The following is a 23,337-nucleotide window of genomic DNA, read 5'->3' as shown; positions in this document are numbered from 1 at the left end:
TTGCATGTTCTCTCTTTTTCCTTGTCTTCGCCATCAAAGCATTATGAATGAAATTCTCGTAATAAAATGACAGAACGCAATAAAATGTTTCATAAGAGGAAAAGAAAAAGAGGAATGCTTTTTTTTATAAATTAACATGTTGAATTTTGAAGAAGATATCAACAGTTAAACATTTACAAGTATATTCTATTTACATATATAAATTTTGTCATGTATTTTTTAAGTAACATGCTCTTATATTGCATACTGTTAGTTTTATGAATAAAAACTGTCATTATGGTCCTGACGCAGTTTAAGACAGTGCGCGCGACGTTCTATAAATGCAGCCATTCTAGTGGACAGGATGGTAGCGCCGGTTGATATCTGATAAAAGAAAAAATGAATAAACATCAATTTAGGAATTATTTTTTATATATATTTTATATAAATATTATATATAAAAAATATATATAATATATTATATAAATTATATATTTTTTATATAAAAATAATTTGGTAAGTCTTTGAAAGATTGTTCTCGTAAACTATTTTATTATATCTCTATAAAGTTTCAAGAACACAAGTTTATTTACCTTCAACCACGGCGAATCAAGGCAAAACTCTGCATTCGCTCGATCCTCGCCACGTAAACGCAATAATCTTCCGAGGAGCTCTTTCGCATCGCTGGATATCATCTCGAAATATTCATCGGGAAAACAGAAATCGCACTTGAGTATGTTGGCGGTGGTCTCTTCCACAGAATCGTCCAGAAAAGGTGACAAACCACTATAATAATTTCATATGACGATATAATAATAATAATAATAATAATAATAATAATAATAATAAAAAGATATTTAAACTATTATAAAATTATAATTAAATTATAAAATTATAATTCTAACATATAAATTCTAAGTATTATATAAACTTTAATAAATTATATTTATGTTATAATTTGAAATATTACAAAACATATTTGAGCAATTGTTTAAAATTTTTACCTTAGCAGAACGTAAATGAAAACTCCGACGGCCCACATGTCAGTGTAAGGACCGGTCGGTCTACCTAGCACCGATTCTGGCGCAGCAAATTCCAAATCAGCTGGAGGCGGTACAACCTCGTCGATCGGAGTCCTCACCGCTTCCCCGAGATCTATCACCTTCACCTGATCCGTCTCTTGATCTACGAGAACGTTTTCCGGCTTCACGTCCAAATGCATCCGGCTGCGACAGTGTAACCAGCACAACGCGGACAACAGCTGACCGGTGTATCGCGTCGCTGTCGCTTCGGTGTATTCAGTTTTCTCGCTCAGATATGCAAATAACGTCGGACCTTTAACTCTGCGAAGAAGAGAAAGAAACGTTATTTATAATATTATATTTCAGAGAGACGTCTCGCAAGAATAAAACTTACAGTTCCAGAACGATAGTGTCTACGCCGGGTCGAGGCGCGTTCTCAAACAGAGCGAACGCTCTGATGATGTTGGCGTGATGAGTGGAGGCTAGCACGTCGTATTCCGCCCTTGTCAGCAACCTCGACTGCTTGTGTCGCGGGATCTGCTTGAGAGCCACCTCTTGACCGGTGCCCTTGTCTCTGGCGCGACGAACTATGCCGAATCTACCGTTACCCAGCTCGTCCAGCTCCAAGTATCTACCGACGAATTGCTTGGATTCCCATTCCGCCCCGCTGTCCGCGTCTAATCTTGATAACGTCACCACGATCGACGGTGAGGTCATCCTTCCGTCGTCGCCTACCACGCGAAAGCTGTACGAAGCGTCCGGCGACACGTCCAGCACAGCTGGCGGCTCATTCATCTGCTTCAACACCGGCACCCATCGTTGTAACGGTAAGGTTCGACATTCTATGCTACACGACGCGCTACCGATCTCTTGCTTGTCCCAGTCGACTTCTACTTTCGAGGATCCTAGAGCGCGTGCTAAAGTTGTACTCTTTCCGCCTGAAAATATGAAAAAAATATTTAATAATATACTATATAATGTAACTACATGCTATACATACACTCAATTATTATGTACCTATGACAGACAGAGAGATTCGCGCGGAGCAGGAGCCCGTTTCGCATTTGATGTGACAGTGATATACGCCAGAGTCCGAAGCCCGACAACCTGTGATTTGTAAGTACACTAAACCCATGCTCTGCTGAAACTGGTACCGATCGCTCTCTCTTATACACTGATCCTCGCCTTCCTTCCTCCAGGTGACAGTCGTATGATTGTCCGCGTTGTGCGTCTCGACGGAGAGTCTAACGACTTCCCCGGCGGTCGCACGAATCGACATTGGGCTGCTCAGGATAGTCGGCGTCTTCTCCTCGGGCGTCATCGGCGTCGTCGTCGTCGTAGATTCATCGGCAGCGTGATCGCTTCTCATAAGATCGACCATCTTTCGTGGTCGAAATGACCACGCTCGACTGATTGCAGAGTTCGAAATAAGACTCGCCGGAATCCACAGTTCATTCTTGGTATTAATCGGCGACACCACTAGACCCGGACCATCAAGATGGGAGACGATCAACTCGTCCCCGGCATGTAATTTTCCCCAATCCGCAGCTAATTTTACGCAAGCACCTGGAACGACCTAAAGGAGTCCTTCTGTTATACATATTTGACATATTTGTGTGTCTTTAAACGTATTTTTTTTTCATGCAACTTGCAACTTGCGTCGCGTCTGCCCCGCAAATTTGTATTCACCCAGAGAGTGTGCGACAGAAAGACCCAGGAAGAAGTTCCAGCACTGTGTAAATGCATCAACAGTAGCGGCAATAATAGTAGTAGCGGTCGTACATGTCCCGGTAGAGGAAGAAATAACGGCGGTAGCAATGACATCATTCGGTTTGACAGATGGTCGGTGATAATGTAGCACAGCGGAGCAATAGCAGTTACAGAGGCGGCATTGATTGCGACGATTCGGCGGAGTGATAATGCTTGTATAGCGACAACGATCGTAAAATCAATAGTATATTATAGTGAGTAAGAAGATGCGTTAGTTGGAAAAGCGGCAACACAAAGCTTAAAGAATGAAAAGTTTACAGTAAGACAAGAGCTTCTTTTCATTTTCCTAATGATTACTCCTCCTAGAAATATATATGTATCTGCTTTACGCGTGACGTATAAGATCCATCTTATTACACCAGAAGATATGTAACGGCGGCATGTATGGCATTCGTGAACATTACGATCTTTTATAGTCTCGATAGAGTTTTTTTAATTAAATATGACTTATCGTCGCACCGACAGAAGGCAATGCAATAGATAGCAGTAGATAGCAACAGGCATCAAGAGGAAGAAGAGGAAGGAGAGCCCCTTTGCTGCAATCATCAAGAATTCTAAATTGATATAGGTGATTGATAATGGTATATGTATATAAGCTCCAAGTGGCAAATACCACAATATCAGGATTGGCTCACCGGAATGGAGTTGTTGCGACCCGGCGAACGTGTGCGTAAAGTATTCTTAAATCCTTCCAGGAAGTTTAGCCTACTCTTTGTCGGGCTGGGTGTACGTGATTGCGTGTGTTCCAATCCACCGGTATAAGAGCGCTGCAACGTTGGCTGTTGACTCGTCCTTACTCGATCGTTACTCTTTCCTCGTTTCGTCGATTGTCCGGGGACTATCAGCGTTGGAGGAACCGATACGGTTGCTCGACTCACAGGTTCTGACGTGGTGGTGGTGGTGATGGTGGCACGACTACACGTCAGCAAATCATAAATGAAATCCAAGACACAGTACTACGCGTCGAGACTCGCGCACTTTGATACTCGCCATTAATTAAATGTTCAAATAATACGCGTCTTTTCTTCGTCTTGTCAAATGACTTGTATATATAAATTTTAATATATATTCTATAATATATTATATATTATATATATAATTATAATATAAATATATAATATATTACAATTTTATATAATATTATATTGAAATTTTACGGCGATCGGAAGGAACGAGTCTCGGCATAAGCCAGGATACACGATGTCGGCAGTAACTTGAATCTTTTCGTACGTGTCGAAGAATAGATGAGGTGGGTGCTTAATAGCGACGCGTGTCGACAGACAGGGTGGATGGTGGGTGAGTGGTTTAGATACACATACTTGGGCTTGCGCTTCTCGCAGTACTGTGTTCTTGATAAAATTATAAAGAAAAGAAGCTCCGGTTAGTCGGATGGGCGTGTACATTAGATAGTAGGACAAGGGGATACATCACACAATCACTCTGTCTCTCAATCATTAATTTACAATTTTTATTCTAGACAAAATTCTTATGATTCGCGGGTCAATATATAGCTTTGCTTTCGACTACCCTCCAATCTCGTATCGCGCATAATTAAATATATACACAGCATACTGTCACGCCATAGTTTGTTCACAGACTCGCGAGCGCGCGCTTGCTTTTGTAAACGTTATTAAAATTATTATAAATATATTGCGTATCTTCATATATTATTACGACATTATTAATACATCGCACTCGCAGCACGTTTTTTTTTGTTTTGTTGTTTCATATCGTTACAAGTCGCATGTGTGTAGATGTAAATGTGTATACGTAAACAACAAAATACGCCCCCGTATTTGTGTGCGTGCATACAATATACGCGTAAAATGCATGCGCATTGGAACGGATCTCGGCACACATTTTTTTAATAGGCTCTTGATAGACTCGGATAGTCAAGTCTAGAGGAGTAATACACGTTAAGGAACAGGTGAGTAGATTTTGATTCATTAAACGATAAAAAGAGTTTGTTAACTCTCGCATACTCGCGGCGATCTAAAACACTAAAGTATATATATATATATATACTTTCGTGTGGGTGTGTGTGTATGTATATATATATATATATATATATATATATATATATATATATATATATATCTGATACAGAACGATAGTCGAATTCTACAATCGTTTCGAGACGTCATCGAATATGAAAAGATATATATATATATATCTTATATATTTATATATTTGTATATTCCAAAAGTATTGCATTGCTTTTTTTGATGACCGTCTTCAACAAAAATTTAAAAGCAAAATATATCATCTATCTAATTTTCGATAGGACTATCTAGTCGTGTAAATACACGAGAAATTTAATTTTGTCGCTGCTTATTCGTATTTTTATGCCAAGGAGAAATTATTTTTCGTCCAGCAATGTGTCATTAAAAAATAATGCAGCACTTTTGTGTAACACCCTGCATATACTCCTCTGTATATGTCTGTCTGTCTCAATGTGTATGTGTATGTGTGTATAATTTATTTATTTCCGTATTTTATTTCTTATTAGTCGATAGAAGAGTAAAAGTTTCTTTTTTTTACAGTATCGTATAGACGTTTTTATAAGCTTCCGTATAGAAATATATAGTTGAATACTGAATCGTTATACTACGAAAGCAAGATATCATCACCAGATACGTAAAGGTAATCCACAGAAAAGGAATGTGAGAAAAATGACTGGATACGTGCACACTTTTTAGCATGTGGTATTAATAATAATCTACGAGGCGCTAAAATATATTCAAATACGTTAAAAAGTAGTTGTTTAATTTTCGACAAATGGGTGAAATTGGTGCCAAAGGGCGCAGAGGAAAGCAGGCGATGAGACGTTTATAGGAAACTGACGACTGACGATTATCTAACTCTTATGGCCATTTTGTGTGTCTGTGTGCATGTATGTGTATGTATGTGTGTCTCTTTTCATATAAAATATACAAAAATATGTCGGAACGAATATTCACAGATTGAATATTAAAAGAGAGTGTGTAAGTTCAATGTGTCAAGTTTAGAAACGCTTACAGTGGATCTTTGGTAAGTTCCTTCTGGTAGGCAATCGGTGACTGTATCGCCTTGAGGAAGTCGCGCTGAGTTTGCAGGATGGCAGTGATCGTGTCTACCCATTCCTGCTTGCGCGGTCCGCCACTTTCTTCCGCTATGCTGCAAGAAAATCCCAGCCCGGGCTTTCGAGGATCCGTCGACCGGATAACAAATTTCTCCGGCTCGTCATTCGAATCTTCGAGACTCATTTTGTTCACCTACAGTACAACATTCATTGATTTGGTGTTTTTACATTATAGGCGATAAAAATATTGGTTTTTTTTTCTATACGATCAAAAATGATTACAAACACGAGAGAAATAAAGAAATTATTTAATTAATTATTTTACCTGAATGTGTGCTTTGTATGTGTAGGCAGGATTGGTGAATTGCGTCTTTTTGCCAACAGCTTCGCTAAAGATAATATTTTGTTCAAAAAGAAAGACTTGCCAGTCCCTTCCTCTCGTCGATACGTTTGATATTTCCGATACTAGAAGCGGCCCGTGCAATAAGAGTTTTCCTTGCGCCGTTATTTTCCCCTGGAAGAAAGTTAAAAGAAACGTAGAGTAAATATTCTTTTGCCGCGTATAAAACTAACGAGAGTGAGGGGGAAAAAAACGAAGCGAGCGATACTCACGTCGAAACCTTGTAATCTCCCAACGTCCATCATATCGTTTGCAGCTTTAGGAATAACTCGCATGACATGAGCCGCCGCTCTGAGGCCTTCGATTTCCGATAACCTTTGGGTTCGTTCAGTGAGGCGCAATGCCTCCCGTAGAAGAAGTTGATATTTTGTAATCCTTTGTACGGGCTTGATCAGCAAGTCGCAGAGTTGCAAACGATGCCCAAGTTTTTGCCTAAGTTCCTGTAACCACACATGTGCGGTTTAAATACATAGTATTTTATGCTACATTTTATGCCATTTAATCACTCGATGCGATTTTACCTCAAAGTATGTATCCATGTATTCGGACATAATGTGTTCCGAAACGGGTTTATTTTGACAATAAACCACGTACATGTGTAGCTTGCGCTCGTAACGTTTAAAGAGAGGTCCGAGCTCTTCGGGACGTTCCAAGCAACGTTCCAAAGCTTTAAGGAAAAAACTGAAAACAGGGAACGAGGTCGATCGTAAACATGTATGTATATGTATGTAAATACAAATGATTATCGGATAAAAATTTGAACGGGCGACTTACTCTCTGTGCCACTCGTAGATAGCTTCTAAGTTACCAAAAACCATCTTATCCTTCCCACCGCGCAAATCTTCCGGCAAGGGAATCTCGCAATCGGGATTTCGCATTAGTGCCATATAACCTTCGACTATCTGCTTCAAGTCATTGACGTAGTCTCTCTCGGTCTCTACCAGCTCGCGAATAACAAATTGCCGCTTAGCGATCGCGGTGCTCTCCGGATCCGATTCTTCGCCGGCGATCGGATTAATGGTCGCGTTACAATAGTCTTCCTCGTTGCTCAACGATTTCCCGTTAGGGGTTCGCATGAGACTGTGCCTTTCCTGATTTTCCGTATGTTGCTCCTGTTGATAATACGCGTATTGCTTAGTGCAATGCACAGATCTATATCTGTCTGTGAGTTGGACTTACCATTCTCTCCTTGACAATCTGCTCGATCTCCGATAAATCAGCCGTCGTGGCGCCGCCATCGAGAATTTTCGTCGAATGTTCAGCAGACTGTTAATAAATAAAGACATCAAAATGTATAAAATATATTTACGTATTAAATAAATTATACGTATGTAAAATATATTATACGTATAAATGTATAAATAAAATGTATAATAAAACTTGAAAACAAAAGGGTTTAAAAATATTGAAACGCTTACTCGTTTTCCAGGCAATTCGCTCGGTATCGTGGATCCTGACGGACCGTTCGCAGTTGTCACCAGTATCGGTTCGGTTATAGGCTTCATCGGGGGAGGAAGTTCCAAATCGTCATCGGCGTCCTCGCCACCGTTTTGCTCCTGCGAACTTGTCACCGCCGTCGTATCGTCGCTTTCACATGTAACATCCACATCCACGTCGACCTCATGCTGCTCCTCACTCTCTTCCTCCTTATTAACGCCTTCCTCACCCTCTTGGGCATCGAACGTTGTTTTGCCAGGCCGATTGTGCTCGATGCCGCTTGGTAATTTAAAGCGTTTATCCGAGCTACTTTTCTTCAAAGACGGTCCAATCAAAGGAGACGATGACGTCGACACGGTATTGGTTTTTTCCACTTTACCTTGGCTAAGTTTGCGTAAAGGCGGTGGGAGCCACTTCCGTCTATAAACAGAAATGTGTCCGCCATGGTACATGATTATCGTTGCACGTATGACATTTCAAGATAAGAGAGAGAGAGAAGCAGATTTAAACGACGCAGTTTCCATTAAATGCTTACCCGCTGAAACCTCGTCTCTTGTTTCCAGGTGAATTTGTACTAGTCGTTGACCCGCTACCGTCGCTTCCGGTGGCTTCTATTAAGCAATTCAAAGCGGTGTATTTTCTATTCTAAAATCACGCTTCAACTTATTATAGGTTTATCGGAATTTTGATAAGACGCGAGTCATTGCGCCAATTTGCGGTTCACCGCGACTTCCTTGCGGATTTATGAGTAAATTTTAAATTTCTCCGTGTATCACGTTATACGTTCGAGTTACTTTGCAGTCTATTGTGACAAGAAGAGGTAAAAAGACGCGAGACAATGCGAGAGCTTGATATCTTAAATCGCGGGTTACGGTATTTTCGATCATCATTCACCTGCGTCCTCCGATAACATCGGCGACAGAACCGCGGACGACAGCGAAGTCGTCAACGAAGCTGTCTGCTGCGATGCCGAGGTGCTCGACGGCAATGTATTGGCTGTAGTCGACGACGTGACGGCAGTTTGCTGTTGCTGCTGCTGCTGTGTTTGGACGATTGCCTGATTGATTTGCTGCTGTTGATAGTATGACGGATGATGATGCGATTGTTGTTGTTGTTGTTGTTGATGATGATACTGTTGCTGCTGTTGCGTGGACGCTTTTCTGGACGGCGAAGTTTTGCAGGAGGCGGTCGGCGGCTGTTTCAGAACACTGGTGGGTACCAGACCCTCGACGGGAGGTTCGGCCTGTCCGGGCGTGAGCGGTAAACGTACCAGAGTCCATTCACCGGTATTGGGAACCCCACCGGGAGTGTTACTAGCGGTACCACCGTTCTCCAGCACCTCGACCTGCTGCCCTTTCGTCACGCTGAGTTCTCTCGAGCCCGGCGCCGCCATATGATCGGCGACCACCCACGTCATTTCGACTACTCCAGTCTGAAAAATTAAACGCATTAAAGATAGATTTGTCCTATTTGCGGAAATATAGCAAATCACGCTCGAGATGTATCAGATAGATCCGGGAGCAAATATAGAAAGGGATAATTAGTCAAGTGTGATGCGTCTATAAGTGCGCGCGTGCGTGAAAGTAACGGCGGAAGAGCGAAGGTGGAAGGAAGAGGAGGAAGAGGAGGTAACCAGCGGGCGGAGGGTAGCGTAAAGAGGGTGGTGGGATATACCGAAAGCAGGGAAGCAAAACGAATAGGAAGAGAAGAGCTGCCCTCTCGTGCTTACGCAAGCGTAGACCGGGTCGATACAATCATCCTCCACCTCTCTGTCGGTCTCGGGGAACCACTCTCGCTGCGAAGGACCGATTGTCTTTGAATTTGCGGATCGACGGAGCGAGATCCGATTACTGATGCCTGAATGACTCTGATCGTCAGCAGATCAGTGTCACCGAATGTCACGCGCGCGCACCCTTCCTCTATAACAACCTTCCTCGCTTTTAAATCGCACGCACAATTCCGGCGTTTTGAAAATAGCTCATGCCACGACACGACGGTCCTTTGACGTTACTATAAATATACCGTGCGTGTATATTGTATCGTATCGCGAATGTGTACGTTGACCGTGTGTTTAACCACCATGACGTGGTGGTGTCTCTCATCAAGCGCGAAAGACGCGCAATTGTTGTTTGCCGGACGTGGCCGTGAATGGTCCCGTCCGCTGCTCTTCGCCCGCTTTTCGTACATTCCGTGATCCAAAATAGAATTTTCCACGTGCCAAATTCCCTCACGGTATCGTCAGCTTGCACCGCGCAAATAACTAAACTGAAGAAAGAAATAAAAAAAATAAAAAAAAAATATAAAAAAACGCGAAAAAGATTATCAGATTACGTTATCTCGCTTCGAGATATGTATTTATTCCGGCCCTTTTGCGAATTTCCAGATAAATCGCGTTAATTCAACCATTTCGAGCTCGTATTTTTATTTCTAAAAAAGATACACGTTATATTCATCAATCTATTGTAATAATCTCTCCCCTACAGAATTTCTATTTTAATAATCTTTCCACATCTTCGAAAAAAAAAATAAGGAAAAAATTTTACAATCTTACGATTTGCGTAAGAAAAGATCATCCGAAAGGAGACGATCAGTCTTATATAGGTAGGATAGGCAGGTGTCGCAAGGATACGATAGTACCTGGGTTAGGGAAGGTTGACGGCGCAGAAGTCGAGCCTGGAACGAGCTTGGCGTATCGATGGTATGTTGCCTGGAGAGGGTCGCGTGCGGCGGTGTCGCCGAGCTCTGACGGAACCACGGCAAGGAGATCTTTCTGCGCGCCTTCTGGGCGATCGTCGCCGGTTTTCCAGCCGGTGACGTCATGACGTCAATTCGCCGGATCGGTATACGGTTTTTCACACAACGCGCGAACGCAACCGTAGTATAGAGAAGGAGGAGAGAAACGATGTGTCTGACAGGGCGTTATTACGCGCGGAGCACATTTTTCCACGTACGACGACGCTCAGTATATTTGCCATCGCCGACGATATTTATTCTCGCTCGTTTCTTGTTGGACTTTTTTATTTTTCTTCTTCCTCTCCCTCGTCAAGAAGGTCAGAACATTACCGATTCGCTCATCGACCTCTCGCGATCAGTCGCGTAGATCCTCGAGCGGATCCATGCGACCCGGGAGTCGCGCCCGTACTGATCGTCGGCCTCATCCCGACCGTACCAAGTGACGAGAGATTATAACTAACCCAACCCAACTTGCGCGCCCCACCCAACCCTGCGCAAGTAGTGGCCTCCGTGGCCTTCCCCGTGTCGTATCGCCATCCCTTGTTGCAGGAGGGGAGAGGAATCCGTAAGAAATTAGACAGATCGCCTAGCGCGTTCGAGCGAGGTGGTTCGGGAAGAGCCGGATCGTTCCGAGAGAGTTCAATTTTTCTTTTACAAACTCTACTCCAAAAGAAGGATACACTTTACATGATCTGGGTTCTGGAGAAAAATGTAAAGGTTGAAAGTAAAAATGATTGTGTTTTTCATACAGAATATACTCCGGATTAGGTATTTAGATAGAAAAGGTCTAGAGAATTTACTGTGGATATACATAAGACAGCTAAATATCTTTAGATTATAGGACATTATTAAGGACACTAAGAAGAGCTTAATTGTGAATCATAGTTTGTAAAATACTTCAATATTTCGATATACGTACGTATATAATAAAAAATCTGTTCATTTAAAAAAATTATAGACTGCTTAAAAAAAACCTACTCCTATCTAATACTTTATTGTGCAATTTCTTTTTAACTCTGATTCAATTAACTTGCAAGTTTTATGAGAATCATGTAAAAATTAATTTTGATAAAAAGATAATGCTTTACCTTATCAGAATCCGTGGTATTAGTCGAACCAAAGGAAGCCAATGAATTTCTATCCAGATTCTCCACACTTTCATCCAAGGATGCGCATTCTTCCAAATCTCTGCTGGAACGTTGACTGGAGCTCTTTTTAGCGGGACTCTTTGGCATATTTTTGCCCAAAAAGGTCTCCTGTATCACTTCGCGTAACCTCATCACCCACAGCTGCTTCGCATCCATCGAATTCGCCCGCAGAACCACGCGAGTATCGCTGGTCGGTGCTCGTCCTGTCCACACCGCGAATTTGCATTCGTCGCCTTCGATATGCTCGGTTACGCCGAGTTCCGAAGTCAACAGGCGATTTTTATAAACATATTTCACCTAGACAGACAGACAGACAGACAAATTAATATAAGAGTTTATTTAAAGCTAAGGTAGACAACAAGATAGTTGTGCGTGCAAACCTTTCCAGCAGAATCTTTGACTTCCTTCGTGAAGAGAAGATACAATTCGAAAAGAAATATGTGACGATCTCTTCCCTTCCTAATCAGCTGTTTCGGGTCCCATACCGTGAACGAATCCTGCAGTACAACGTCACCGAGCGCGTCTGTACTAACATCGCAACCTTCCAATAGACTTAAGTGTAAGGCATCGTTAGCTTTTTTAGGCACATTTAACATCACTTCTAACCCTTCTTTTATTTCGCCCTGTCCTTCTTGGCAACAAGCCTGAGATGAAAAAGAAAACAAAAATTTTAAATTAAATTTATTTGAGGTGTATATATATATATATATATATATATATATATATATATATATCCTCCTCTTCTCCCTTCTATTCCCTTATATATACCTGTAAGTCCTTAAGTAGCAGCTGGTATTTAGTAATTCTCTGTACAGGTTTGATTAAATATGCAGCAATGGGATGTTCTACTCTATACTTTCTCTGCAATTCCTCAAACCACGTTCCACCGTGCGTAACTAACAACTGATTGCTCTCGGGCTTATTTTTACAATAAGTCACGTACATGTCGAATTTAGGTGCCTGTGTAAATTATTATATAGTTATATATTATTTTTTAAAATTATATTTATATATTATTAAAATATTTATATATTATTATATGTAAATTATTATATATATACACATGTATGCGTGTTTGTATAATTGTAATGGAAAAAAATTATGCTTTTAGAGTTTTAAGAGTTATTTAAAAAACACTCACCCATACTACAAAGCAATGTCCAACATCTTCCGGCATGGTTTCGTACTTTTCTAGCTCGCGTAAAAACACATTGCTATGAAACTGATGTATCTCCTCTATATTGCTAAAAATGATCGATTCTCGGCTTTGTAAACCCAGCGGAACGTTTCCCTTTCCGCATCGCGTTTCGTCCAGGAAGCAACGAATACAAGTCTCCAAGTCTTTTACGTACGTACGCTCGGTCTGCAAGAGTTCAGCCATAATGAACTCTTTCCTTCGCGCGGATCTTCTCTTCTCCTCGTTCAACTCCTTCAGATCTTTACCCTTGATCTTCTCCTCCAACAACGGATCCGAATTGCGATCGATGGAGAGATCTTTGTGTCCCTCGTCGGATTGGATACCGAGATCATCTTCGATCTGCATCTTGTAGCAATCCATTCGCGCGCTAAAGTCTTTGTATCGCTGATCGACCTCGGCGACCGCCTGCTTGATCGCCGCGGCATGAGCATGACCTCTCTCGACCAAATTGTCAGCGAGTTGAATCAGCAACTTCACCCTCTCTCTCGTTTCTTTAGCCGCGCCCTTAAACTCGATGTGCTCTTGCAGTAATTGTTCATTTTCAATGCGATTCTTACCGACGTTGGTGTGCGTCGCTAGATACAGCTCCCCAGTCTCCTTTATCCATTCGAGTGCCTGTTTCGCGCTACGTTCAAATAGAACGTACTGATGACACTGATCTAAGCGCTTCTTTCGCTGAGTCCAATATTCTAGTACCTTGTTTTCCTTACCGACCAACTCCTCGAGGATATTTTTGACTTTATTCGCGGAACCTGCGCTATTAGCGTGATAACTATAAAATTGTAAACTACGATTGATATACTTTAAGAACGTTTCCCCGGTTCGTCGTACCAGCGTGCAAGCCTTGAGAAAGGCTTCCTTTTGCTCCTGATGTCTGGTGATATTCGCCGGTATTCCGGCGGCCTTCTCTCCGTCGGCGCACCAGTCATCGTCAACGTTGTATTGTAGCTCTAAACTGTCGAGAACCGAACGTACCGAGTCCACTGTTTTGTAAAAATTTAAACTCGCGGTGATTAATTTATGTCGTTCTTCCGCACAAGTCACTAGTTGCTGCCACCGTTTGGTAACGTCTTCCGCGACTTCCCTAATACTCTTCGGGTCGTAATGATTCCCGCTTATTAAAGAGTCCGCCTTATGCTTCACTTGCACAGCGGAGGCGTGAGTATTCGTTATCGCGAGTTGGAAATGATAGTGCTCCTTTCCCAATTGCTCGGCGTCCTCGAAATCGTCCGGTATTCTAAGCGAAGCCAATAATATCGATTCGCCGTTTCGTATCCATTTGATCACGTGAGAAGCGTCCGTCTGCAGTTGCAACAATTGAGAGGCCTGCTCCAGCCGTACCCTTCGCATCTCTGCGAGATCCTCCGCGTCCAATTCTCTTTCATTTAGAAACTCGAGAAGTACTTGTACTCGCGCTGCGGCACTGTGCTGACCGTCCGCCATGATACATACTCCCGCTTCCTCCAAGACTTGAGCCAATTCCTGGCCGCGATGAAGTATTTGAAAAGCGGTATTCTGCATGTGAGCGACTCCGTCGTTATGCACGCGCAGCAATTGCTCGGGTGAACCTTCCCGCGGCGGACCTTGCAACTCCTGCGCCCACATTTCCAACTGACCGCTCGCCTCCAACGCATCTCGCTCGAAGACGCGTAATCGCAGGCATAGTTCCAGTCTTAGTTTCTTCGTGGCCCACAAATCTTCCAATTCCTGCCGCAGGCTCGCCAATCTGTCCAATGCCGATTCCACCGCTGATATCGAGCCCGTTGTGTCGGGCGCGTCGGTCGCTTCGCGAAGTTCTTGCAGCAAAGCTTCGCCCTGGGCTATCGTCGAAGCGCAAGCTTCGAGACAGGACGATCTATGCTGCGCGCATTGTTCCAACAGCCTTTCCGCTGTCTCCAAATTCTCCGCTACCTCGTCTTGTTGCATTTCTTGACGCAACTCGTCTACCCACCCAATAAGCTGCAAAGGGAATCTACATTAAAAATGGCACTGCATGTATGTATATGTACGCAAATATAAACACACATATATGCACGCGTTTTTTACAGGCTGTCGCACTTGGTGTAAACATGCCTACACATCGCGATAAATGATGATAAAAATATACCTCTTTCTCGTGAGTATAAAACACTACTGCCAGATCTAATCTGCGACGCCGTTGCTCGACTCTCGCTGCAAAACTACTGACGTGAGCCTCCAATTCTTGCGCTACTGCGTATATTTCGTCAGGCGCGCATTCACCCGTATGAGCGAGTTCTTCGGCAGCGGTCAATAGTTTAGTCGCATTAGTATAAGTATTCTGCAAATAAAAAATATATTTATTTAAACACTTTTAGTAAGAATTCTTTATCTAAATAAGTATGATATGATTATTATATTGAGAGGTAATATAATAAAAATAATAATAATAGAGTAATAGTAATATATAAAATTACCTGTGCAACATTTTCAAAATGTTCATGACTTTTTTGATAGACGCGTGCTTTCTGTAGATTACGACCTACACCCGTATTTTTTCTAATGAACACTTCGCCGTGATTCGTCAGCCAGTCGAGAACTTGCTTTACATCTTCTTGAAACAATCTAAAAAATTATAATCGTATGTATCACTATCTATACAATATGTACATAATACGTGTTTGAACGTTTACTTTCATACTTTAATGCAAGCCGTTGATGAAGTTTGACTTTGCGGGCGTGCCAGCGAGCTTCTAACGCTCTATGATGACCAAGAATCTGATGAATAACAGCTAATACGTGGGATGCACCTTCGCTGTAATCAGCCGCCGGATTACCGCTCGTGCCGGTATGACTATCAATATTGTGTCCATCTTGACTCTAAGTAAATCAGATGTAAATTGTAATGTCATATAATCACTCTGAAATGTTAATCGTTAAGTTGGTTAAATAATGTTGCATGCATCCCAATCAATACTTTATATGTATATAAAATTAGCCCAAAACTTTGTATAGATAATATGTGAATATATAGCATAAGCATATATGTACATACATGTGTATATTAATTAATTGCCAAATAACAGCATTTACAGAATAATCCCCATTTTTTTATCCCATGCAAAGGACAGTTTAAATAGAAAAAGGATTAATTCTTAATATAGAAAGAAATATATAAATATATACTTGCTATTTTTCTCACAATTGCAATTATAAATATCTTTTTGATAAACTTGACAGTTAAGTTTTCATTTTCTAAAAAGGATGAAACATACAGGAGAGTAATCACAAAAAAAGACTAATAATGCAAAAAGAAAAAACAAAACAACAATAATTGTTCCTATAAACACCAATTAACGTACATGTTTTCTGGCGACATGATCAATTCCTTGCGGTTGATTACAGACTTGCACAAGATGATCCAGTTGATAAAGAAGCTTCTTACTGGTACTATGCACCTAAATAAGAATTTTATCCAATCCCGCTTAAGAAACATTCGTATACAACATTCATGTCAAAATTTATTTGGCTCAAAGTGTATGGGATATGTATGATAATTTTAACTTTTTATCAAAATTCTGAAATTTTTCAGAACAGAGCAGCAAAAAAACCGTAAACTAAGAAGTATCGACAATGACGAACAAATAAACGTGCGCCAATATGTAAAAAACCTATTTGAGAGTACTGAGACGCGCCTGGGTTATAAAAAAGGAAATTACATTCAAATGTTAATTATTGCAGAGAATTTGCAGATAGATATTTCCAATAGCACCCATGTACCAAGCGAATTCCACTGCCTGAAAGCTTTAAAAATGAAAAATTTCTCGTACATAATCGACGCGAAATGTATCCAACCCTGAAGAACGGGCGTTCACATTATGACATACTTGCAGCATTGAACCCAGGCCGCTCAATAATGCTTGATATGTATTGTAAACCTGTTAAATATCAAATAAACTTACAGTACACATAAAAAAAAAAAAAAGATGTATGAAATAAAAATTGGGGTGATTTATGACAACAACACAAGGATAATTTTGTGTGCCAAACTTGTGACAAAATCGACCGTGTCAGGTAAAATATATACATGTGCTAAAGAAATGGGATAAAGAAATTTACCTCTGTATATGCCTGACACATTGCTTCGTAAAGAGTTTGGTGCTGACGAATATGAGACTCGAGCGCTGGAATTTCACTGGGCAGATTGCTAATTTCGCACGCTTGGCTCCAACCGGCTACATTGTCGACATACTGTTCTGCCTTATGGTGAAACACTACACTTAAACTAAGTACCGCGGTACGTTCGTCGAGACCTGCGGCGAACTCCTTCCAAGCTCGATCGAGACGGCCCGCTACTGCTCGCACATGTCCAGCCGCGTAATGTTGCGTCTCCAATAATTTACCAGCCATCGTGAGGATTTTATTTATATTCACGTAAACGTTCATCGAACTCATTGTAAAATGTTTATGCTCCTCCTGTAGATTCTTGGCTAACTGATACGAGCGACCAATCTCCACATAACTGGCGAGGAACCCCTCTCGGTTGTGACAAATCCAATCAAACATCTTCTCGCAATCCTGCTCGAATAATCGTAGCTGAAAGCATTGATCCAGTTTCATCTTCTTGATGTGCCACAGTTGTAGCAGATGCTGTTGCGCGGCATGTACGGAATCCAAGTGCTGGATAACCATGGTAGCTAATGCTCGTCCGTCGGAATCCGCGCAACTTGCCGCGCCATTGTCAATACTTCCTCCTTCTCCCCCGGTTGCTGTTGCACCTGAGAACACATTTATATCTGTTATATTGAGCTGCGTAAATTTCAGAGATTTTTCACGAAATTTTTATTTTTATAATTGAAGAAAATTAGTTGTATATCTCTAAAAATCATTGGGAATCATAAACTAACTATTATTAAATCGCTGAAGCAGGCGTTGTCCAACAACTTCGATATCTTCCACTGGAACTTTCATAATTTTCTTTTTCATTTCATTATGTAGATCAATGCCATGCTTAGCTCCTGCAACATCGTCAGCAAAGTCATTTCGACTGAGATCCTCTTGCAAGTCGTCTAACCGATCGAGAAGATCAGCTGCTTGCCATGTAAAATCTTCTACAACTAATCTAGTATCGATCCATTGAGCATGATCATATTGCAAGGATCCATCTAAATCTGCGGTGAGTTGAGAAGGATCTATAACTTTTACAAGAGCTTCTAAGCTAATTGTATTAATCTGAAAATAAACATATTTAACATATTAGTTGGGCAACTCGCATAAAAATATTTGCAAATAAATGATAGTTGAAATGCATAAATAGTTATTTAGAGTAATATTCCAATATACTTACTTCAAAATTATATTTCTTCTGCTTGCCTAATGAAGTTCTTTGTTTTTGCCAAAAGTTTTCTGGTTTAATGAGAAAAGCGACATAAACCGTACGATGAAAATGCTCGTGCAATACCTAAAACAATTTTCATATTGATTCTATGACAATCAATATCTTTCTCTGCATAAGTACAAATAACACACGAGTATAAATAATTAACAACCTTCAAGATGGGTTTGACCGAGTCCCAAGTAGTACCACGCATATCCACAATTACAGTAAATCGTAGGCCTCTAGCTTCATCGCTCGGAATGGCAAGTAGATATTGCAGGAGACGCCTATAATCTTCAGGTTTCGCACGTTCGCGTCTCGGTGTACTTGGAAACAGAAGTACAGGTCCTCCCCTACGATCCCGTCCACCAGGTAGTATCGCCAAACGTTCTTGCAACAATGGCAATACTTCCGCCGCTCGTGTACCATCCATTATTCTTACTTTTCATTAAATTGTCATCACCTGTTTAAATTAAAGTTACAGATAAAACACATCTAGATAAACTATTTTTATTATGTCCTAATGTAAAGATTATAAAATGAAGGATATTATAAAAATATTAGAGCCGAAAACAAATCATCTCATCAAACGTGTTTCTAAATAAAAATCGCGTTACTCTCTACCCTTAATGAAAAATAACTATATGTAATTATATACATTTTGGCTCAACTTCAAATATTCAGCTATTTAAATAAAATTATCCGCATATAGTCTCGAAGGAAAAAATATATGAGATGCAAAATAACAACTGTTCACAAATGTATTCTATATGCAATAGTCGAATTCAAGGTCACGCATACACCTGAGGTACAAATACAATGTAATACGAGAAATCTGCATTCCACATATATTTCCACCGCGATGCTATTCCTTACGGAAAGGCTCGACGATGCCGTAATATCCAAGGAACGGAATTCGACACGCGAGAAACCGTTGTTTGTAGCGTGAGAGTGCGAACGCGACGGAATAAAGCTGGTAACCGTACATATATATATATATATACATATATATTAAGTAGCGTCTCATCCCTTCCAAGTCCTCTACGAAAATACTAACGCGACGTTCGGATGTTTTTTCGCGACTCGGACTTTGCAGACGGGAAAATTAATATAGGCGTAATATCTCTTCAATCAACGCAATAAAAAAAAATATTAGAATTACACAACATACACATGCACAATATATATATATATATATATACACACACACACACACACACACACACATAGTAATATCAATCGTCTTATTTCTCTAGACGTGACGGCCTGTCACAGATAAGCCGAGTGTTTTCAACGCGTTTTAGCGGAGAAGACAGGAGGATATTGCGATCTGTCATTTCGCGACCTCGTCGAGGAGACGCGAACGAATCGTTGGGGTCCGACGTTCCACATGCCGTTAATCGTGAGATGAACGGAAAAATTCATCGGTCTCGCTCACCCGATGCAGAAAACCCGGCTCCAGCGTCCCTGTTCCTCGTGTTATCGGCTTGCCCGAGTTCCTCCGCGAGATTCCTCCGGACTACCGTTGCTCATATTGTCGTTTCATCACGCACGGTTAAAAGCACATCGGTCGACCGTCGCGGGAATAAAGTTCCGTCATCACCGCTGCCATGTTCAAACGATAACGTTTTCAACTCGCTCCTCTTGGCTCGCCAATACAGCACGAGGCGTTCGCACGAATTATATTCGCATATATATATCTACCTCCAACGTTCCATCTCGAGGGCTGTGTTGTCTGTTCCACTTGACGACCGCAAAGCTTGTGGAATCATGTCATCCTTCTCGTTCGCCGGAAATTAAACAAAGACGAAGACGATGCTCGCGATCGTCAAGTGGAACGTGAACCGAGGGGTGCGTTCGAAAATTTCACGCGGAGTGGGGGATTTCAATTGACCAATCAGAAGCAAAAGCGCATCCCTAGTTACATGTACGTCATACGAATTTGATTGGCTCGTGGATATCGGTCTGAAGTTTGACAAGCAATTCCCGCGAAATTCAAATACATATTTAGCGGAAATAAGAACGTTTCTGATATTTCGTCTTAAAAATAAAATATAAACAAAAACAGCGCATTTATAAAACAAAATAAATATTTTATTGCTATATTAGAAAAATCTTCATCGTCGATTTATATGTAATTTCATACATCAGGCACACGTTTCGCTATGTAAAATTCACGACATGTCCTCGTGTTCCTTCCCGGTAAAAATGTTATTTATACCGCTGCACCATTTATAAATATAAAATATAATTACGTACGATATTACGAGTTCTTTCAACGGAATGTCGTGTTGTTGACAATTTAACCAACGTAAATCCATTCGCATGTATAATTCAGTTTCCAACATTAACGCCGTATGATGCGAGTAACAAGCAGTGCCCATTCCTTGCGTCAATATATTATCGGCGTCCTTGAATGTCTCTAATAACTCGCTACTGGAAACCAATTCGGATTTTCTGGGGTCCGTGAGGAGATTCTTGCACGTGCCGCATCCCTTAATGCGCGAATTACTTAGGATTTTCGCCGCGATGGAATTGCAAATGTTACGGTGATTATACGTTTCGTCCAAAAATGTCGTTTCCGTCTCCAAATCAAGAACGTGCGCATCTTTCGGCGAGCTGTCATTGTTTCTATTTTCTAATTTATAGATAAATTCCTTCAACGTGAACAATAACGATCCGTCTACTTTATTCTCGCTATTATTTTCCACAGTACGTGGTAACGTCAAGTTGTTAATCAGCAATGTTTTGAAAGAATTTTCAAATTCCGCGCACGTGGGATTGATATTTCTTACCCCGAAGGATCTAATTTGCTTGAAAAAATGTCGAAGAGAATCCTGGTTTAATACACGAGGTTTCAAGCACTTGAATTCGTATGTCTTTTTCAGAATTGTCCATAACTTGCAGAATCCTTGCACGGTAGAGATCCAATTCTTCAAAATAGTCGAATCTTTTAATTGATTTTTGTCCATCGTGTCGACAAATCGCATTCTATGCAGCCTCTTTATTGCTCTCTTCCAAAATGGAAAATGTGCACTGTTGTGCGAAACGGCGACTCTCAACGGTTTCTCCGGTTTTAATGTGTGTCCGTTTACAGAATCGAATAATCGATCAAAAAAGAGTATTATCTCTGCGGTATCGCGTCCTTTCTTCTCAGGCATTTTTAATGGTCCGTAGATTGTATTCACGCGTCCTGAAATAGAAATATTTCAATTATTAACGATATGCTGTGTGTGTTTAATGAATATATAGCCTTTATGTTAAAAATTTATATAAATATATACTTATAATAAATATATAAATATATGTCTCATATAAATATAACACATAATAAATATGTAAATATATACCTTCTAACTTGGTATGATGGTGTATGAATCCGCCCATTGTCATACTCAACACTTGTATAGCATTTTTAACTTTTTTTTCCTTCACTTTATTTTTTATTATATGCTCCGCAGTAATTTTCGGCATTAATCGATATACGCTATGAGTCAAGTCCATATGATAAGCTTGTTCGATAATCTCCCACGAAGCAAATTTTCGTTCTTCATCCTCCGCACAATCGAATTCAAGATCGTTATTTAATAAATTGTTGCATATACTTTTAATGAGATGCGGTGGATCATACAATGGAATTATATCTTGATTATTTATCGTTATGTAACCATCTGTAAAAAGATATAAAATATTTAAGAAATCGTTTTATTTTAATGTAAGCAATTATATAAATATATGCAGACAATAAAATCATTTGATAAAAAGTGCACTTACAATATAATTGTCCTTGCTTTGATTTTAGTCTCGCCGAGTCTAATTTCAATTTATTTATAGCTGTAATATTCCTGTTTTCATCATTGCATATGAAAGCTGCTAGATATAATCCACTTTCAATTATAATTTTAGCAATATCTTTGATCCATTCTATAAGTTGATCAGTTTTTATGGCGCCGTCATAAAAGTAATATGCTAGTGGAAATTTCCATCCGCTTTGTATGCCACGCACCATAAAAACTAACGCGTGATCGGCAAATCGTGCACTCCTCTTCTTGCCAAAGTCTTCAAAACCAAGAATATGTTTCTTTGTAGCATCATAATCCACGTGAAGTTGCAATGACATTTCGTCCCACATTAAAAAACATACTTTATCTCTCTCTTTCATTAATGTTACTTGCTTCTTCAGATGTTGATTCACAAAGTTGATTGGACCTGGGTGAATGTTCACCTTTTGAAGTATAGATTGTAATGTGCGTATGCTGGGCAAATTGAAAACTTGCGTCAGATATTGATAACATTTACTAGATTGTTTCATGATAGATAAAGCTGCAATCTTCTCATCTAATGTAAAATATTTATCCTATGAATAAAATTAAATTAGTTTGTCAAAAGTTTTCACTTTTATATTTTATATCGGTATTTAGTGTAATTTTTCACTTACATACCTTGGGTGCATATTTTGTTGCCTTTATTTGCATTTGCAGAAATGCTCGTTCAACAGGTGTTAACGAAGACAATAGCTTTTCTATAGCAAGACTCTTGCTATATTGCTTGGCTTGCCTTATACGCTCACGAAACGATAACTGCCTCTTTACAACCATTTCTTGTTTCTTTCTTAATATACATGATAATTTATACAACTTCCACATTTTTGGTGTAAACTTGTGAAAGTGCTTTCCTTGTAATACAGTATGCAGGTCCAATAAATTGCGCGTTGTATTTTTTTCTAAGGGAGACTCTAAAGGATCTTCATCTATTGGAGTAATAGTGTTTTGCGATACTTGTACCACAGCTTCTTCCTCTTCTATTATCTCTATTATTTCAATTTCTTCCATATGAACAGTTGTATTATTATCCATTGTTTCAGGTTCTCTTATAGTTGCATTCGCCTCGATATTATTATTACCATTATCCGCCTCATTATCATTGTTGCCATTATTTGGCAGATATAACGATGGTATAATACCAGCTTTTAATCTACGTAATCTATATGTTGCTTCGTAATCACTATCCGCAAAATGTCTATAACATATAACGCATTTTCTCAATTGCTCGTCAGTTAAGTCCCGAATATTCTCCGAATAAATAGCCTTCTTCCATTTATTCATCATTGTTGCATCTTTGGGAAACGTGTGAGAAGGTAGATTTACTCCTGTGGAACATCCTGAAACGCAGCAATGTCTACCCATAACCTAAAATAATAAATAAATTATTTCAAAAATTTCTTTAACCGAATATATTCTTATGCTAATGATTA

At 40.2% G+C, this 23,337-nt stretch overlaps 1 protein-coding gene across 9 annotated transcripts; it reads right to left on the bottom strand.

Moving 5' to 3' along the window:
- Positions 1 to 165: 165 nt before the first annotated feature.
- On the bottom strand, positions 166 to 19,965 carry Trio (trio Rho guanine nucleotide exchange factor). Of its 9 annotated transcripts, XM_083037053.1 has the most exons (30): positions 19,788 to 19,939; positions 19,522 to 19,688; positions 18,256 to 18,546; positions 18,054 to 18,167; positions 17,614 to 17,938; positions 16,826 to 17,484; positions 16,537 to 16,644; positions 16,069 to 16,164; positions 15,408 to 15,586; positions 15,184 to 15,331; positions 14,856 to 15,047; positions 12,692 to 14,707; positions 12,319 to 12,510; positions 11,931 to 12,194; positions 11,491 to 11,847; positions 8,564 to 9,101; positions 8,205 to 8,280; positions 7,651 to 8,089; positions 7,412 to 7,498; positions 7,007 to 7,344; positions 6,754 to 6,913; positions 6,445 to 6,672; positions 6,158 to 6,346; positions 5,790 to 6,025; positions 3,407 to 3,686; positions 2,019 to 2,577; positions 1,396 to 1,939; positions 984 to 1,322; positions 573 to 765; positions 166 to 363 (listed from the first exon to the last, which is right to left on the bottom strand). In XM_083037053.1, the coding sequence occupies exons 3-30, from the start codon at positions 18,514 to 18,516 to the stop codon at positions 256 to 258; spliced, it is 9,225 nt and encodes a 3,074-aa protein (XP_082893179.1). In that variant the 5' UTR covers positions 18,517 to 18,546; positions 19,522 to 19,688; positions 19,788 to 19,939; the 3' UTR covers positions 166 to 255. The 9 variants fall into 9 exon arrangements, with proteins under 9 accessions (XP_082893179.1, XP_082893180.1, XP_082893178.1 ...); XM_083037054.1 differs by lacking the exon at positions 19,522 to 19,688 and having other exon boundaries at positions 19,788 to 19,941; XM_083037052.1 differs by having other exon boundaries at positions 19,522 to 19,940.
- Between the last annotated feature and the right edge of the window lie 3,372 nt (positions 19,966 to 23,337).

Source organism: Prenolepis imparis, unplaced genomic scaffold, assembly GCF_030444845.1.
Source record: "Prenolepis imparis isolate NDT839.2.m4 unplaced genomic scaffold, iyPreImpa1.0 SCAF_4, whole genome shotgun sequence".
Lineage (NCBI taxonomy): Eukaryota > Metazoa > Arthropoda > Insecta > Hymenoptera > Formicidae > Prenolepis > Prenolepis imparis.
The sequence above is the reverse complement of the archived record's forward strand: the minus strand, read 5'-3'. Positions and strand labels throughout refer to the sequence as shown.

Excerpts from the sequence above, each read along its gene's own strand:
- Trio (XM_083037054.1), bottom strand. The coding sequence starts at position 18,516 with ATGGATGGTACACGAGCGGCGGAAGTATTGCCATTGTTGCAAGAACGT. Across the intron at positions 15,587-16,068 it reads ATCATGTCGCCAGAAAACAT|AGTCAAGATGGACACAATAT; the intron begins GTACGTTAATTG and ends TGATTTACTTAG. Across the intron at positions 9,102-11,490 it reads ATACCACGGATTCTGATAAG|ACTGGAGTAGTCGAAATGAC; the intron begins GTAAAGCATTAT and ends TTAATTTTTCAG.